The sequence below is a fragment of the Solea solea genome, chromosome 1 (genome assembly GCF_958295425.1).
Source record: "Solea solea chromosome 1, fSolSol10.1, whole genome shotgun sequence".
NCBI classification, from domain to species: Eukaryota; Metazoa; Chordata; class Actinopteri; order Pleuronectiformes; family Soleidae; genus Solea; species Solea solea.
This window is the reverse complement of record NC_081134.1, coordinates 1,895,474-1,910,457: the sequence shown is the minus strand read 5'-3', so window position 1 is coordinate 1,910,457 and position 14,984 is coordinate 1,895,474. Positions and strand designations below refer to the sequence as shown.

The 14,984-nt window shown below is 39.8% G+C and overlaps 1 protein-coding gene across 2 annotated transcripts in view; it reads left to right on the top strand.

The window, feature by feature from the left end:
• Nucleotides 1–8,791, top strand: part of tox (thymocyte selection-associated high mobility group box) — a 47,230-nt gene extending 38,439 nt beyond the window's left edge. For both annotated transcript variants that reach the window (XM_058641180.1, XM_058641190.1), the window contains 3 exons: nucleotides 1,072–1,557; nucleotides 5,927–6,087; nucleotides 7,283–8,791. In XM_058641180.1, the coding sequence (XP_058497163.1) occupies nucleotides 1,072–1,557; nucleotides 5,927–6,087; nucleotides 7,283–7,319 (684 nt within the window). In that variant the 3' untranslated portion in view covers nucleotides 7,320–8,791. The remainder of the gene's footprint in view (nucleotides 1–1,071; nucleotides 1,558–5,926; nucleotides 6,088–7,282) is intronic.
• Nucleotides 8,792–14,984: the final 6,193 nt, after the last annotated feature.

Sequence of the window (14,984 nt, the reverse complement as noted above, 5' to 3'; positions counted from 1 at the left end):
AACACACTTCCTCAGTCATCCACATCACACTATCTTCAGCACAACAAGCACATTGATCAATATTTTCAGTTCAACTTTATTTTTGGTCATTTATTTAATAAAAAAAGTAGTTTTTTATTACTTTGTAATTGAATTCAAGTCACATTTTTTCACAGAGCAAAGAAAAATAATAAAAACTTAATCGAAACTTTCTTCAGGGTGGTTTCTTTTTCACCCTTAAAGTAAAATTGTTCCAAATTGTCAGTTTATCTCGGAGAAAATGTTCCTTTTATTTACTTCCCGCGCTTTTCCACAATGAAACTACCTGTACGGCTCTGGGGAATCATTTGTTTTACTCGTGTATGAAGGTTTTTTTTTTTTTTTTAAAGCAGCTGAGAGTGTCATCATCATCATCATCACTTTTCCACATAGAAACAGTGACAGGCATCACAATATATAAGTCTTATGATGTGAATTCAGTGTAAAAACAAAATTGAAATGAGTTTCCAGAGCCAAGAACAATGACCAACAAAACAAGATGAAAGTGAAAACGTTGATGTTTGTTTTTTCTTGGATAAATGTTAAGATTTGTGTCGTCTTTCAAACAGACCAGCACACGGGCTGCAACGATTACTCCATTAATCACTTACTAAAATAATGGTTGTTTTTCAATAATGAAACAAAATGCATTTCAGAAAATCATTATTTACATTTTATGGACCAACATACTCGATTCATCCAGACAAAATAATCATCAGTTTAAACGATTATGAAAATAGTCACATAGGCACTAGCGGCCTAAGACCACAGTCCGGTTCCTTGTTTTGTCTCAGACTGTGTTCGCAGCGACCAATATTAACTGCATCAAGGCCATTTTTATGTTTTTTATTTTATTGAACCTTTATTTAACCAGGTAAATCAATTCTCCTTCACAATGACGAGCTGCACAGAAACTGGGCGACCACATACATGCTCCAGGGTCTTGTTTACCTGGACTTAACCAGGCTGCTGTGAATGCACCCCTACATGACAAGCTTCAGGTCTCTCTGGGGTAACAAGCAACTCTCTGACACACTTTTTCTGTTTCCCCAGAGTTACAACGACCCATCTGAAATGAAGCTGCCCCACTCCTCCTCCTCTACCTCAATGTACACACCCAAACCTTCAGTCTACCCCGGTCACCCAGGCCAGCACCCTTCCTCCAGCCCACTTGCCCACCCCCACCCTCTCCCTCCCCCTCAGCACCCAGGCATGTACATGTCGTACCCTCACCCGTCCCACCCTTCCCATGCCTCCAGCCCCGGCCTCGGCCCTCACCCGTCCCCTCCTCACACCCAGATGCACCCGCAGCTCCAGGCTCTGTCCTCCAGAGGCACTGTGTCACAGTCCGGTGTCCCGCACCAGGGGGCTCTGTCCCTGGGCAGCGTGGTGTCAACGTCCACCCCTCCTCTCCAGGTCACCTCTCCCCTCCATAACCAGGCACACCTGGGTGGACTGCACAGTCCACACCACCAGCACCAGCACCAGCAGCTCAGTGGACACTCACTGGGAATGACACACTCCCCTGGCATCTCACAGGTGAGTCACCAACATGCTGGTCTGTTCTTCATTAATGTTACGAGGTAAACCTGCAATCAAAATTGTGGACCAATGGGAATTTATGGGAATGAACAGGAATAAATAAGGAGATTTACATAAAATACAGTTGGTAAATAATAATCTTTGACTAAAACAATCAGATTTGATGCAAATACAGTTTAACGTCAATGCTATTCCTCAATCACAAGCACTTGGCACACTATTCACTTACTGCAGGGCTATTGAGGCCACGCCCCCAACATGCACTGTCACACATGATTTCTACAAACCTGAACTATTGAAGCCTCAGATAAATAAAGTCAAGATAGTTTTGACAATATCCAGTTAAATATCTTTTACCACCCCAGACCTTATCCACGCGGAAACAGGCAACTATATCTCTTATCTTTATACTATATATCTATATATCTTATACTATATCTCTTATCTTTATACTATATATCTATATATCTTATACTATATCTCTTATCTTTATACTATACATCTATATATCTTATACTATATCTTTTATCTTTATACTATATATCTATATATCTTATACTATATCTCTTATCCTTATACTATATATCTATATATCTTATACTATATCTCTTATCTTTATACTATATATCTATATATCTTATACTATATCTCTTATCTTTATACTATATATCTATATATCTTATACTATATATCTATATATCTTATACTATATCTCTTATCTTTATACTATATATCTATATATCTTATACTATATCTCTTATCTTTATACTATATCTTATACTATATCTTTTATCTTTATACTATATATCTATATATCTTATACTATATCTCTTATCTTTATACTATATCTTATACTATATCTTTTATCTTTATACTATATATCTATATATCTTATACTATATCTCTTATCTTTATACTATATATCTTATACTATATCTCTTATCTTTATACTCTATATCTATATATCTTATACTATATCTCTTATCTTTATACTATATATCTATATATCTTATACTATATCTCTTATCTTTATACTATATCTTATACTATATCTTTTATCTTTATACTATATATCTATATATCTTATACTATATCTCTTATCTTTATACTATATCTTTTATCTTTATACTATATATCTATATATCTTATACTATATCTCTTATCTTTATACTATATATCTATATATCTTATACTATATCTCTTATCTTTATACTATATATCTATATATCTTATACTATATCTCTTATCTTTATACTATATATCTAATACTATATCTTTATACTCTATATCTATATATTTTATACTATATCTCTTATCTTTATACTATATATCTATATATCTTATACTATATCTCTTATCTTTATACTATATCTTATACTATATCTTTTATCTTTATACTATATATCTATATATCTTATACTATATCTCTTATCTTTATACTATATCTTATACTATATCTTTTATCTTTATACTATATATCTATATATCTTATACTTTATCTCTTATCTTTATACTATATATCTAATACTATATCTTTATACTCTATATCTATATATTTTATACTATATCTCTTTTCTTTATACTATATATCTATATATCTTATACTATATCTTTTAAAAGATGGCATAGATTTAAGAATTGTCTTCATACACACGAAACCTCCCAGAACGAGTCTGTGACGCGGCCACAGAAATACTCCCACTTCATGCATGCGCTCGGGCTTCATATCATTGTTTCCCAGAGTTGTATATTGGTCGTTATGGTTATTATAATCACAATCCGGTAAACATGCTGTCCCAAATGCAGATTCTTCCAAAACACATTGTTGTGGATGTCACTTTTTATTTTTATTTTTTATCGTGTTCAGGGACGTCCCAAACAGATCATTTCACTACTGAGTCAGCATTGTAGTTTATTTCTTCTCTCAATATCTGTATCACAGTTGGAGAATCTTTAAAATGACTCAGCGCTAATGTGTTGTTCACAGCTTCATAGTTTGTGTTCTAAAATGACTCAATTAGGACTGATATGAGTATCGGTAGATTCTCGAGTTTGTGATATCGGTATCGGCCACAAAAACAGTCCCATCCCGACTACTGAGGTCATGACTGTACTGTACAGTCATGACCTCCTGCTGCTGTGAGGCTGCAGTCACTGCTGAACTCAGTGGAGAGAGCTCCATGTTCTTCCTCTGCTAACATGTTTGATCCTGGGCTGTTTACTCAGGTCAAATTGCAAAATCTCAAGGCTTTAAAACGGATTTCGTCCATTTTTCTGAATTTTTCCAACAGAAAATTCACTTTTTAGTCACAGATGTTTAAATGTTTGACTCTGGTCTGTCTCTCAGTGTAAGTCCATCATCGTGTCCTGATAGTTTCTCCGTCTAAGAAGTGGGAAATGCAGAGAAATTATGGTCTGAGACAATATTATCGTGAGTGTCTCCTCCACATAGTTTTTTTTTTTTTTTTTAAACTGTGGATGGATTAGCTCTCACTTCCCTTTTTTTTATAGTGCTCTTTTCAATCCCACACTCCCATAATCCCCCTCTTTCTCACCCATTTTGCATATTCTCAGCAAAAAAAAAAAAGGGAGAGGACACAGTGACAGAGCTCCCAACTTTTTATTCTCTGAGGGAAGAGTGGGAACTGATGGGGGAGGGGGGAGAAAGAGAGGGAGAGAGAGAGAGACAAAAGAGGCAGATGGGGTCTTTGTGAAGGAGTGAAGGAGAAGAATTTGCTAAACAATGGATGAATAGGTGAGGTAGAGGAGGAGAGGGGGAGGAGAAGGGGGAGAACCCAACCACCTGCTGTCCTCCTCTTTTGCTCACAGCACTCAGATTAACTTCCCTCTCTTTCTCTCCCTCACACACACACACACACACACTCCTGCGCTTTTCGTTACTGCTCTTCGCGCATTTTTTCCCCTTTTCTCATCTCTTACGGTTTGAGACTTGCGTTTCCTTTTCTCTTCTTCCTCTCCTCTAACCTCGTGTCTTGTCCCCTCCTCCCTCCCTCCCTCCCTCCTCCTCCCTCCTGTCTGTAATTAGTGCTGATGAACCTGCGACTCCTCTGTTTCCTTTCCCACTTAATGTGTGTTCGTGTTCATCAGAAAACCATTTGACGGAGGTTGATTTTCTGCCTGTGGACTAATTCCCGTAGTTAGGAGGAAGTAAATAAGCCATACACAAAATATACAACCAAACTTTTTCTTGCATCTGTCTTACTTTCTAAATGTCACGCCAATAAACTAAACAATTAATGCAGAATTCACCAAATTACTGCAAGTACTTTCTTAAAATCTGTATCTGCCCGAGGTCTACTTGATACCAGATGTGTACCACGCATTTACTGGAGGTTCCACTAGGGACAGACTTTTGTTAAATTGCCAGTACGTCTTGTTTCTTCAGACTTCAATCATCCGATTCCAATAAACGACACCAAACAACAGTCAATAGCAGAATAAGCTGTTTGGCAATGGCAGAGAAGATTTGGCAAGATTTTCACGGGTGCAACCCACATACTCGAAATAATCAAAAACTCATTGTAACACCACATGAAGTGATCAATGGGGGGCCTTGTGTGGCCCACGGGCCGCGAGTTTGAGACCTCTGGTGTAGAGTTTACAGTTACCACATTTCATTTTGTAAATAACGAACACCGCAGAGGTTATGTGGTGCAGACTCGAACCTTAGAAACCCATTTGGGTTCAAGATACACAGCCTACACTGCATCAGACTCTCTGAGGTAATTACCACGTGGTCCTGCAGAGGGCGCCCTCAGTGTAACGGGGTTGGGGGGGGGGCTAAACCTAACAACCGAGTGAACAGTTGTGACACCAAAGCATCTGAAAAGCAACATGTGGATGTATTTTTACATTTTCTACGTCCAAAATAACTAACAAATCTGTGGACTCACCTGTTAGCTTAGCTGTTAGCGCCACCTATGTAATGTGACAAAAGGTTGCAGCAGAGTTCTTCAAGGTCATGTTTTCTGAGTCGACAGCATTCCGGTAGAGAGGTCGGACAAAAACATGGACGCACACTTATCTCGGGCTAGCTGCTGTTAGCAGTAGCTTAGCAGTAGCTTAGCAGTCAATAACAACGCTCTACACAGTAATTTCGTCGCATACGCCTGACTTAACTCGATGTGAAACAAATAAGACAAAAGTACAATTAACCGTTGGAAATCAGACTTGAGGGCATGTTCCAGTTTAGGGAACACCCCTTTAAGTAGGAAATCCCCATTTCCGACTAAAACTTGATCATAATAGTAGGAATAAGTATAAGTAAGTAATATTTGTTTGAACTTGATTTTTGGATAAAAGTGACAAATTATTAACCAACATACTGTTGTTGTTTTTATTCCAGGGTTACCTTCCATCCCTTCAGTCTGAGTACCAGCGAATAGGTGGAGGCATGATGAATAATGGAGTGGTGATGTCATCATCGGTGGACTACCACCAGCTGGGGCGACACACACCGAATCACCCACCGTCTCTGGACTGGAGCACAGATTACCACGGCAACGGGTGAGTACTCGTCTCTAAAGTTTGCATGATGTTTGAAAAATCCATTTGGAACCTCCGCCAAGGATGTTATTTTGTCATTTGTCCTTCTGTTGGCTACTTCCTGTCTACATTTGGATATTTTGTAATCACACCAGTATGTTCACATTTCATTTAGGTAAGAATCTCACTGATTTATCAAAATATGTGCCAATTTCAATTTCATCTGGATCTAACCCAGATTACAGATTTGGTGGCAATTTAAATTTGACATGGTTCAGTCCCATTTAACAACAATTTAACAGACGTGTTTATCTCTGCGATATCGTCACAGATGATGACGGTGATGTTTGTCATGTTTATGTAAAACGGTAAGTTCTATACGAGTGGTTTTTCAAACTTTTTATATCACCTGACAAAATACTGACAACGTTAAAATACAGTGGTGGAAATACTTTTCACAGGAGGCAGATTATTTATTCCCTCATCATCCTCCTCTTCCTCACATTTACGTCACACACTGGTGAAGTGAAATTAGATTAAGATGGAGTGAGCGATAAGGTGACTCTGATTATAATTATTTTATTTGGTTCATTATTTATTTCATTTTCTATACACACAGTTCCTAAGCTCTGGTATGTGTACCACTGGTGGTCCACATACCACAGTTTGAGAACCTGGCCTTAAAGTACTTGGATTACTTTTTTCATCTCAGTTGTTTAGTTTCATATTCAAAGAGTAATTCACTTTTTATATTGTTTAATTTTGCCACAAGAAGAAAAAAAACATCAGTAATTTGAAGGCTGACACTTTTATTCTGAAAATCAGATTTTCCTTTGAATTCGGGGAGATGGAGCGAGAGATACGGTGACTCTAATTATCAGTATTTTATTGTGGTTTCATACTGGTTTATACAGTAGGAAAAGTATTTCTGATTTTACCACCGGAGGAAGTTTGTGTACCACTGGTGGTCCACGTACCACAGACTGAGAACCATGGTGCTATACAGATCCAGAATGTCTTCAAATGTCAGGCTCCGGTTTGTAAAACACAGGTGACAAAAAAGTGTGTAAACCTTGGCGGAGGAGTGTGTTCTCTGAGTGCATGAACGTTCCTTCATAGTTTGGATGTCGTCAACATTTAAATGTTAAATGTCTTCTGACTTGGTCTGGTTATAACATCAACACATTATTATTGTTATTTTCTCTCCTCCGTGCAGAGCCGTGCAGAGAGACAAACCTCTGTATCTGAGCTAATCTCAGGACCAAAATCTCAACCAAGCCCTTGAACTGCCACACCAGGAAAAACCTCCAGCCTCACCTCGACACACAGACGCACGTCAACATCCGCCCCAGAGAGAGAGAGACGGGGAGAGAGAGAGAGACAGGGAGAGAGGGACCTCGACCGACTCGAGACGTCACCTGAAAAACCTGAGTTTTAACACAACAAACAGCTGAATGATGGAACAGAATACGTGGGCATTAATCCTCCTTAAAGGAACAGGACACAAAACCTCTCTTATTATTAACTGATTTTTTTTTTTTTTTTGCTGCACAAGAGATGCAAGCGTTTGAATTTTACACACACAGACACACACACACACACACACACACACACACACACCAGCAGTGAGAGGTGTGCAGCTACTCTGCTGTAAATGTATATACTGTACTTCAAAAAGTCCCATTTTCTGGCCGGCCCTGCGTTTCCACACACACACACACACACACACACTTTGTAAAAATGAGGTGTACCATCAGCTCCATAATGACTCTGAAGAGCAGAAACTGTAAATTGCTGTAACATAATTTTTGTGAGTTGTCAATTTTAAAACCAACAGATTTTCTCTTTTCTTTTTTTCTCCCTTTTACCTCATAATTGCGATAATATTGTTCGACCAAAGGAACACGACAACACACAGACAAACAAACAAAAAGGGGTTAACGACAAAACCCATTCTCAAATAATTGTGCCCCGCCCCACTCGTTATTAACTATATAAATTCAAACCTTTTGGTTTGTTGCAGTATGGATCGAGGTCCAATACATTGTCCATAGAGACAAAAAAGGAAAAGAAATAATAATGTAATAATGATGTAATGTGATTCTGAAGTAGCAGGAGCAGGGAGATGAATTGTGTACTTTTTTTTTTTAATTGTTCTCTGGCTGCGAGGCTTAGAAATCCAGTGTAATTTAGTCTTTGACATAATGAATTTCTTTTGTGTAAAGAAAAGAAAACAGAACGAGTCCTTTGTACGATGACAGCTCCTCCTCCTGGCATATGTCTGTTGATAATATTGATTTGGATCCAAACTGCATGTGTGAGTGTGTGAAGTGTTAATGAGAGAGAGAGAGAGGTTGATTGGGCTTCATGGTCTCTTTTACCATCTCTGTTCCTCTTGTGCTCAGAGGCTATTTAAGAAACTATAACTATTGTTGCTGGGCAGACTCTTTTTAATGTTGTTTTAAAAAAGAAAAAAAAAATCAATTCCAGTTTTTGTTTAGTGTTAACGATGATTGACGAGCGGCAGCTCTCGCTCTGTATCTCTTTGTATTACTGTTTGGTTTTTTTCGTTGGCAGATGAAAAGGACTTTGGGCAACAACGACCATCAAACAACAACAACAACAAAAAAATGTTTTTGTTTTTTTTAATTATTATTTTTAGATTCTAATAATGTGTTTGAGAATAAAGTCGGTGCTGCACTGATGTGCAGTCATTACTCCCAAAGCCTTTCTCGCTCCTTTATTTATTTATGTATTCATTTATGTTGTTTATTCCAGAGAAGCCGCTTTAATCAGCGACACCTTTTGGCCGCGGCTGCGACGCAGTTCACCGTGTCTCCGCCGCGGCCTTTTGCATTTAAGTCGACTTGGTTCAGCTGTAATTGCAAAAACAAATGCCTTTGATGTCTGGGAAAATAGGTTTTCTTTTTCTTTTCTTTCTTGCGTGAGCTCACGTCACATCAGCTCGAGGAGAAAGTGTTTGTAACATCAACATAAACAACCTGGAAATAGAATAGAATACATTATCGCACAAGTATGTATGAACTCCAGTCACCACTGTTTTTTATTTACAGGCGACGAAAAGAAGGGCCGAGCAATTCATCGCAGTACGACTACTGCTGCGAACCAATGTGTGTTCAGTCCTGACACACAGAAGGAAACATCTTTGCTTCTCATGGATCATTTTAAATATGTGATTCAGGTGAAATTGAGAATAATTATGTAAAAATGACCATTCATTCTCTCTCACATAAAAGAATCACAACACAGATATTTATTTAAAAAATAGTAACAAGTTGACACAGACTGTATATAAAGACGGACGTTGTCGTCTTCTAGTTCCACGGTTGCCAACCTTAGGGGGCGCCAGAGGTCACGGGAGGTTGTTAAAATGATATTTGTCGTATTAAATTTAGAAAATTCTAATAGATAATTTGAACTTGGTGTTACTCTTTTTTTTTTGGTTCGCCTTTAAATTTATTCAGCTATTAATTATCAACACCTCTGTGACCTCTGACCTTCTGTGACTATTACTGCGTAAGCAAGTCTCATCAGAGCTGTACAACAAAAGATCTGAGTTTGAGAAACGTAAAAGTACCAAAGACTCACCGGTAATCAAAGACGGTAAGAAAACAAGGCAATATCTCAAGAGTTACCTTATTTAATGAAGACATATTTTCCTTGGGAACTGGTGGAGACCAAAAGCAGAGTTCAAAGTAGACTACATTAGCATGAAAAAGCAGTCGTTTAACAACATGTTAACCAGAGAAACTTAAAGACTGTGAGTCAAACGTGTGATGTTCAGGTTGTTGGGCTCAGTGTCTGTGGCTCAGTGTCTGTGGCTCAGTGTTGTTTTGTTACGGTCAGATTTGAATTCATGTTAATCCACACTGTAAATCTGAAAGTAACAAAATTTACCCTGAAGACCACGTTGATTTTCACAAAGTCTCTTTGTAATATGAATGTTATATTTATCATTTCTTCTTTCACACACACACACACACCACAGTTGTGTGAGACAGATTGTGTATTGCTCCTCTTTAATTACACCTCATCTCAACAAAGAGCCATTCATTTTATATCCCATGAATCTCCACTACAGCTTGCTTCAAAAAAAAGAAAGAAGAAAAGATCCCTCTTTCTGGATCAGTGGATACACACTGCCCCCTGATGGCAACAGTAGGACCTGCAGCTAGTCATCTTCACAGGTTTGAGACCCTGAAAACAATCTACACAAATAAAATGTAACATAACATTTAGGTTAATATTCGTCAAAAATAATCACAATTACCATGAAGTCCACACATGTAACCTTCATAATCACATTATAACCAGCTAGTCTTGTGGAATTAGTAATGTAGTCTTTTGGCATATTGGAGAATTGTATCCCTGTTTGAGACCCACCTGCAATACCACTAAGGCCCACTAGTGGGTAGCACAACACAAGTTGGGAAGCAGTGCTGTCACATTGTACTGTATCCTCCTCTTACTCACACCACAGTCATATAGATGTGTTTAACAGAGCAAACCCACGTCAGTGAGATTTGAGATTTAAATGAAAACTGCAAATGACAGATACATGTATAATAATCAACTCAGTAACCAACGGTGATATAGTAAAGGTTTGTTAAGTTGTCACACACCTGCACCTGTGTGTTGACCAGGCTGCTCCGCCCACAACTCCCTCCCTGATTGGACCCTCCAATCATCGCTGCTGTCCAATCACTGGACACTGTGAGCGAGACGCCTGGTGTAAACGACACAGCTGTGGTTTGATGTGAGCAGCTCATAAGTGACCTCTTTGTTTTGAGGTTTAATCGTTAACTTTAACCTCAGACTAATGTGTTTGTACCTCATGGTTAACAAAGTCTAACTCTAGACTCTTATCGGTGGCTCGGTCAGTTACACATTCTGTGTTTGTTTGGTTAGTGATTGGAGTAGATTAGTGTTTTGCCTCATCGTGTCTTTAAGTACCTAAAGTGGCCCTCAATTCCTCCTTTGTTTTAATCGTGTATTACATTATTTGTTATTGCCTTACCATCTTGTTTTTTTTTTTTGTTGCTAGGTAAACTTAACCCTCTGTGGTCATCATTTAGAGGTCATCAGCGTAACCAGTGAAACTCAACACACTGAGAACCGCTGTGTCTGTGTCAAATCTGAAATCCAACCCAAGCACGACTCACTAATGCACTTCAGACGAGGCTGTTAAAGGGAACCACAGGTCAAGCTGCAACACAAAGTGCAAATTGTGCAAGAAAACACATGTGAATTTATGACACCAGTGTAAAAGAAACCAACGCATTCTTTGAACGTGGTAAATGCACAGTTTTCATGTGTTTTTAAACTATTCAGACACATGAAAACTGTACGAGGAAACACTTTGCTGAGGTCACAAATCTTTAAAAAGTCTTTAAATTATAAAAGTAAAGTCACATCAAACATGTAAAACACCCCAAATATTACAAATGACATTTAGTTACAGTGTGAAACATATAGAGTGTGTGTGTAAAAGCTGAATGTTTTGGATATACAGTATTTCCGACATAAATAAATGAATAAAGAACCCATTTAACCACCTGCAAGGGCAGAACTTGCAGTATAGTGTGAGATTCTAACGTATTTTCCTCTCCAGTGCCGTCGGTGCTCGACTGGATGTTTTCTCAGGAAGCACCAGCCTCAGTTTTCTCCTTGGGGAGGAGGTTCCTTCCTCTGACACATACTCCTGCTGCAGGAGTGCAGTAGTTCCGTCAGCACCACCTGTAGAAGGTCCATTCTGTGTAGATACGCTAGGTACGGAAACACCTGATAATGACATATCTGTTGCCTCCTTGTTGTCACCAGACAATCCCACTGCTGGTCCCACATTGCCTCCATTTAGGGAAGAACTATCTGGTACCTTCCCAGTCCCCGTCTGGCTATTGTTGGCTGACAGACTTTCCACTGGAGTCACCAAACCCAGTACCTGATCGGTTACCCCAGACAAACCCTCTGTATTTTGAGGTGTCTGGGCCTGCATAGGAAGGCCGTTCTTGGTCTGGAGGGCTTGGGATTCTACAGGTGGTTGATGTGGACCATCTGCTTTCTGAAGGCCTGGTCCTGGACCATTAATTTGTCTAGTTACAACAGGAGAACTGTCTGGAGTCAGCTGGCTTTGAGATAATGTCTGGTTGCCGGGTGAAGGAATAATACCTGGGTTTGCAGCTAAGTTAGTGGAAAGCCCTCCAACCTGAGAATTATGAAGCAGAGGTGGTTGCATGCCACTTGCTTGTAGTGAGTTAGCATGCACAACATTAGCCAGAAGAGAAGTAGCAGGAGACACGATGCCAACACCAGTTTGTCTACCAAAGCCACCCAGGCCACCACTGGAGGCCAGGTTTGGTCCACTGATTGCTATGCCAGGTGCAAGTGATTTGGATCCTGAGGCCATGGTGTTGAGAAGCATGTTACCCCCTTGGATTGAGAGGCTGCTGCCAGTCAATCGTGAGACGGTTGAACCCAGAAGAGAAAGGTTGGTGGCCTGGTTCCTCAGAACCATTCCAGCTTCCTGATATTGAATACTCCCAGTCTGCACATTGTGTCCTTGTCCAGTGGCAGGAGAAAGAGTCTGCTGGTCAGCATTATTGGCAGAATCACCAGATCGAGAGTTACCTGGGTCCGTGTTCTCTTCCTGGGCAGGCGTCGTTTCTTCTCGACCACCTTGCTCACTTTTTAAAGTTGTTTCCTGCTCAGAGGGGCTTGTGCTTTTTCCGTCTTTATCCTCTTTTTTCCTCTTCTCTATGTCAGGAGAGTCTGCCGATTTCGTAGTTTTCTTGTTGCTTTCCTTTGTTTTCTTACTAGACTTTGGTTTCTCTTCCTTTTCTTCTCTTTCTTTTCCATCCCTTCTATTCTCCTTACCTTTCTTAGAGCTGTGTCCCTGCTCGTTTTTCCTTTTTGGGTGGACTTTGTTTTTTCGTAGAGGGCTCAAGTTTAGTTTCACCTTCAATTGCTTCTTCTTCCTTTCTTTCTCCTTGTGTCTGGGGCTCCTCAACTTCTCCTCCCTCGTGTCCTCACCTTGGATATCTCCTTGTTCTAGGTTTCTCAGACCTTCCAGATCAAATGTTACATTTCTTGATTCTCTTCTAAAGTCTCTGTTCATCATCATGTCAAGCTGTTTGTGGTAAACGCTTCTATCCCTGTCAGTCATTCTGTGTTGTGGAGGGAAGCTTGTGTGGTTGTGATTCCTTCCTGGTGGTCTGTATGTCCTGTGGCAGCTCTCACAGTGTAAAGAAGTCTCATGTCCATTATTCTTACGGTCAGTCCTGAAGCTGTCAGTGTCTCTGTCTGTTTTATAAGACGGTAAGATCTCTGGTCTCTCGTTGAAGGTTTCCCTCCCTGGATAAGAGACAGAGTTGGAGTTGCCAAGAGAAAGAAACTTGTCAGGAATGCCCATGCTCAGGATTCCTTTCCTTGGTTTCCTCTTCTCTTCCTCCGTCAAAATCCTCATTTTCCTCCTCTCGGTTTCCTCCTCTACCTCCATCGCTCTGTTTATCCCATTGTTCCCTCTCATTTGACTAGGCCACTCCCCCCTCTGTTGTTTGATGGCACAATCCAAACACCTAAAATGGCTGCCATCCTCCTCCATTCTGGGCCTAACATGACCACCATGGTTTTCCACCCTTGTGTCCATCATCATGGCTTTACCTTCAAATTGTTGATTGCCACTAGTTTGCAAAAAAGCATCCCTGTTCCCCCGAGGATGGAGGTGGCTGACGTGGTTGCTGATTACTGTGGTGTTTCTTTCATCGTCCTCTTTCAGTCGTTCTCTTTCTCTTTGTTTCTTCCTTTGGGACACCCGGTAGTATATCAGGACTGCCAGCAAAGTTAAGCCAACGCCACCTGGAGGCCAACAGGAGAGGAATGGCTTAAAATACTGGTCTGATATTCACACTTATCAACAGTTTTAGCATAAAATTACAACCATAACGTAACAACCAAGTGAAAGTTAGGTTTCCTTGACTTACATACATTTATTAACAATACATGAACAAGCTAACTAGCTTGTACACTTATTGTTGCTAAACAATGTTTGGCAAGCTAGCTAGCTTAGCCCAGCAAACGTCTTGGTTTGTAAACTCTGTAAACGCTAACATCTAAACGAGCTAAGTGTTTGTTTACACCACCACGGTGGTAGGAAACAAGTATATCTGACACAAAACGCAGACGTTATCGCAGGTCGCATTTATATGCTACTGTTTACGACAGTGCAGTTTCCTGCCAAAATGGCGTTGTTTTGTTTTATTGTGTTGCATGATGGGATTGTGTGACACCAGCAACCAGAGCCCTATGAGAATCTTGGTCACCACCTAGTGGTTGGCAGTGATATAGGTCAAAAACCCAATCCCTTCCATGTAGTATATGAATCATACTTATATATTTATATAATAACTTGGTTAAATGTGGGTTGGGGTACCCCTGAGCAAGGCACCCGATCCCCATTGCCATTGTTGTTAACGGGACACTCTAAATTGACCTCAGCCACAGGGAGGTGCCACATCCAGTGTACTCCTTGTGCCGGTCCCAAGCCCGGATAAATGGGAGAGTCAGGAATAAAAATATCTGCCATGATTGATGGCTGTGACAGAGAGATGGTTCTCTGTGTTCAAATGGCATAATCACAATTCTCAGACCTTCTTTTCTTTATTTTACTAAAAGAAGAGACAAACTGGGGTCTCATCCTCCAGTGTGATATAACAGTGTGATATAACTGATATAACAGACTTGTGTTGGACTGAACGTATTTTCTCACGTTTGCGTCTGTTTCTGCAGCTGAGAACAAACACATTCAACAGAGTGTTGTTTCTTAAAATAAATCTTGAAATCCTTCTCACCAGTGAAGCAGATGACTGCAGTGATGGCCAGATCTTGAACGTATGACCGTG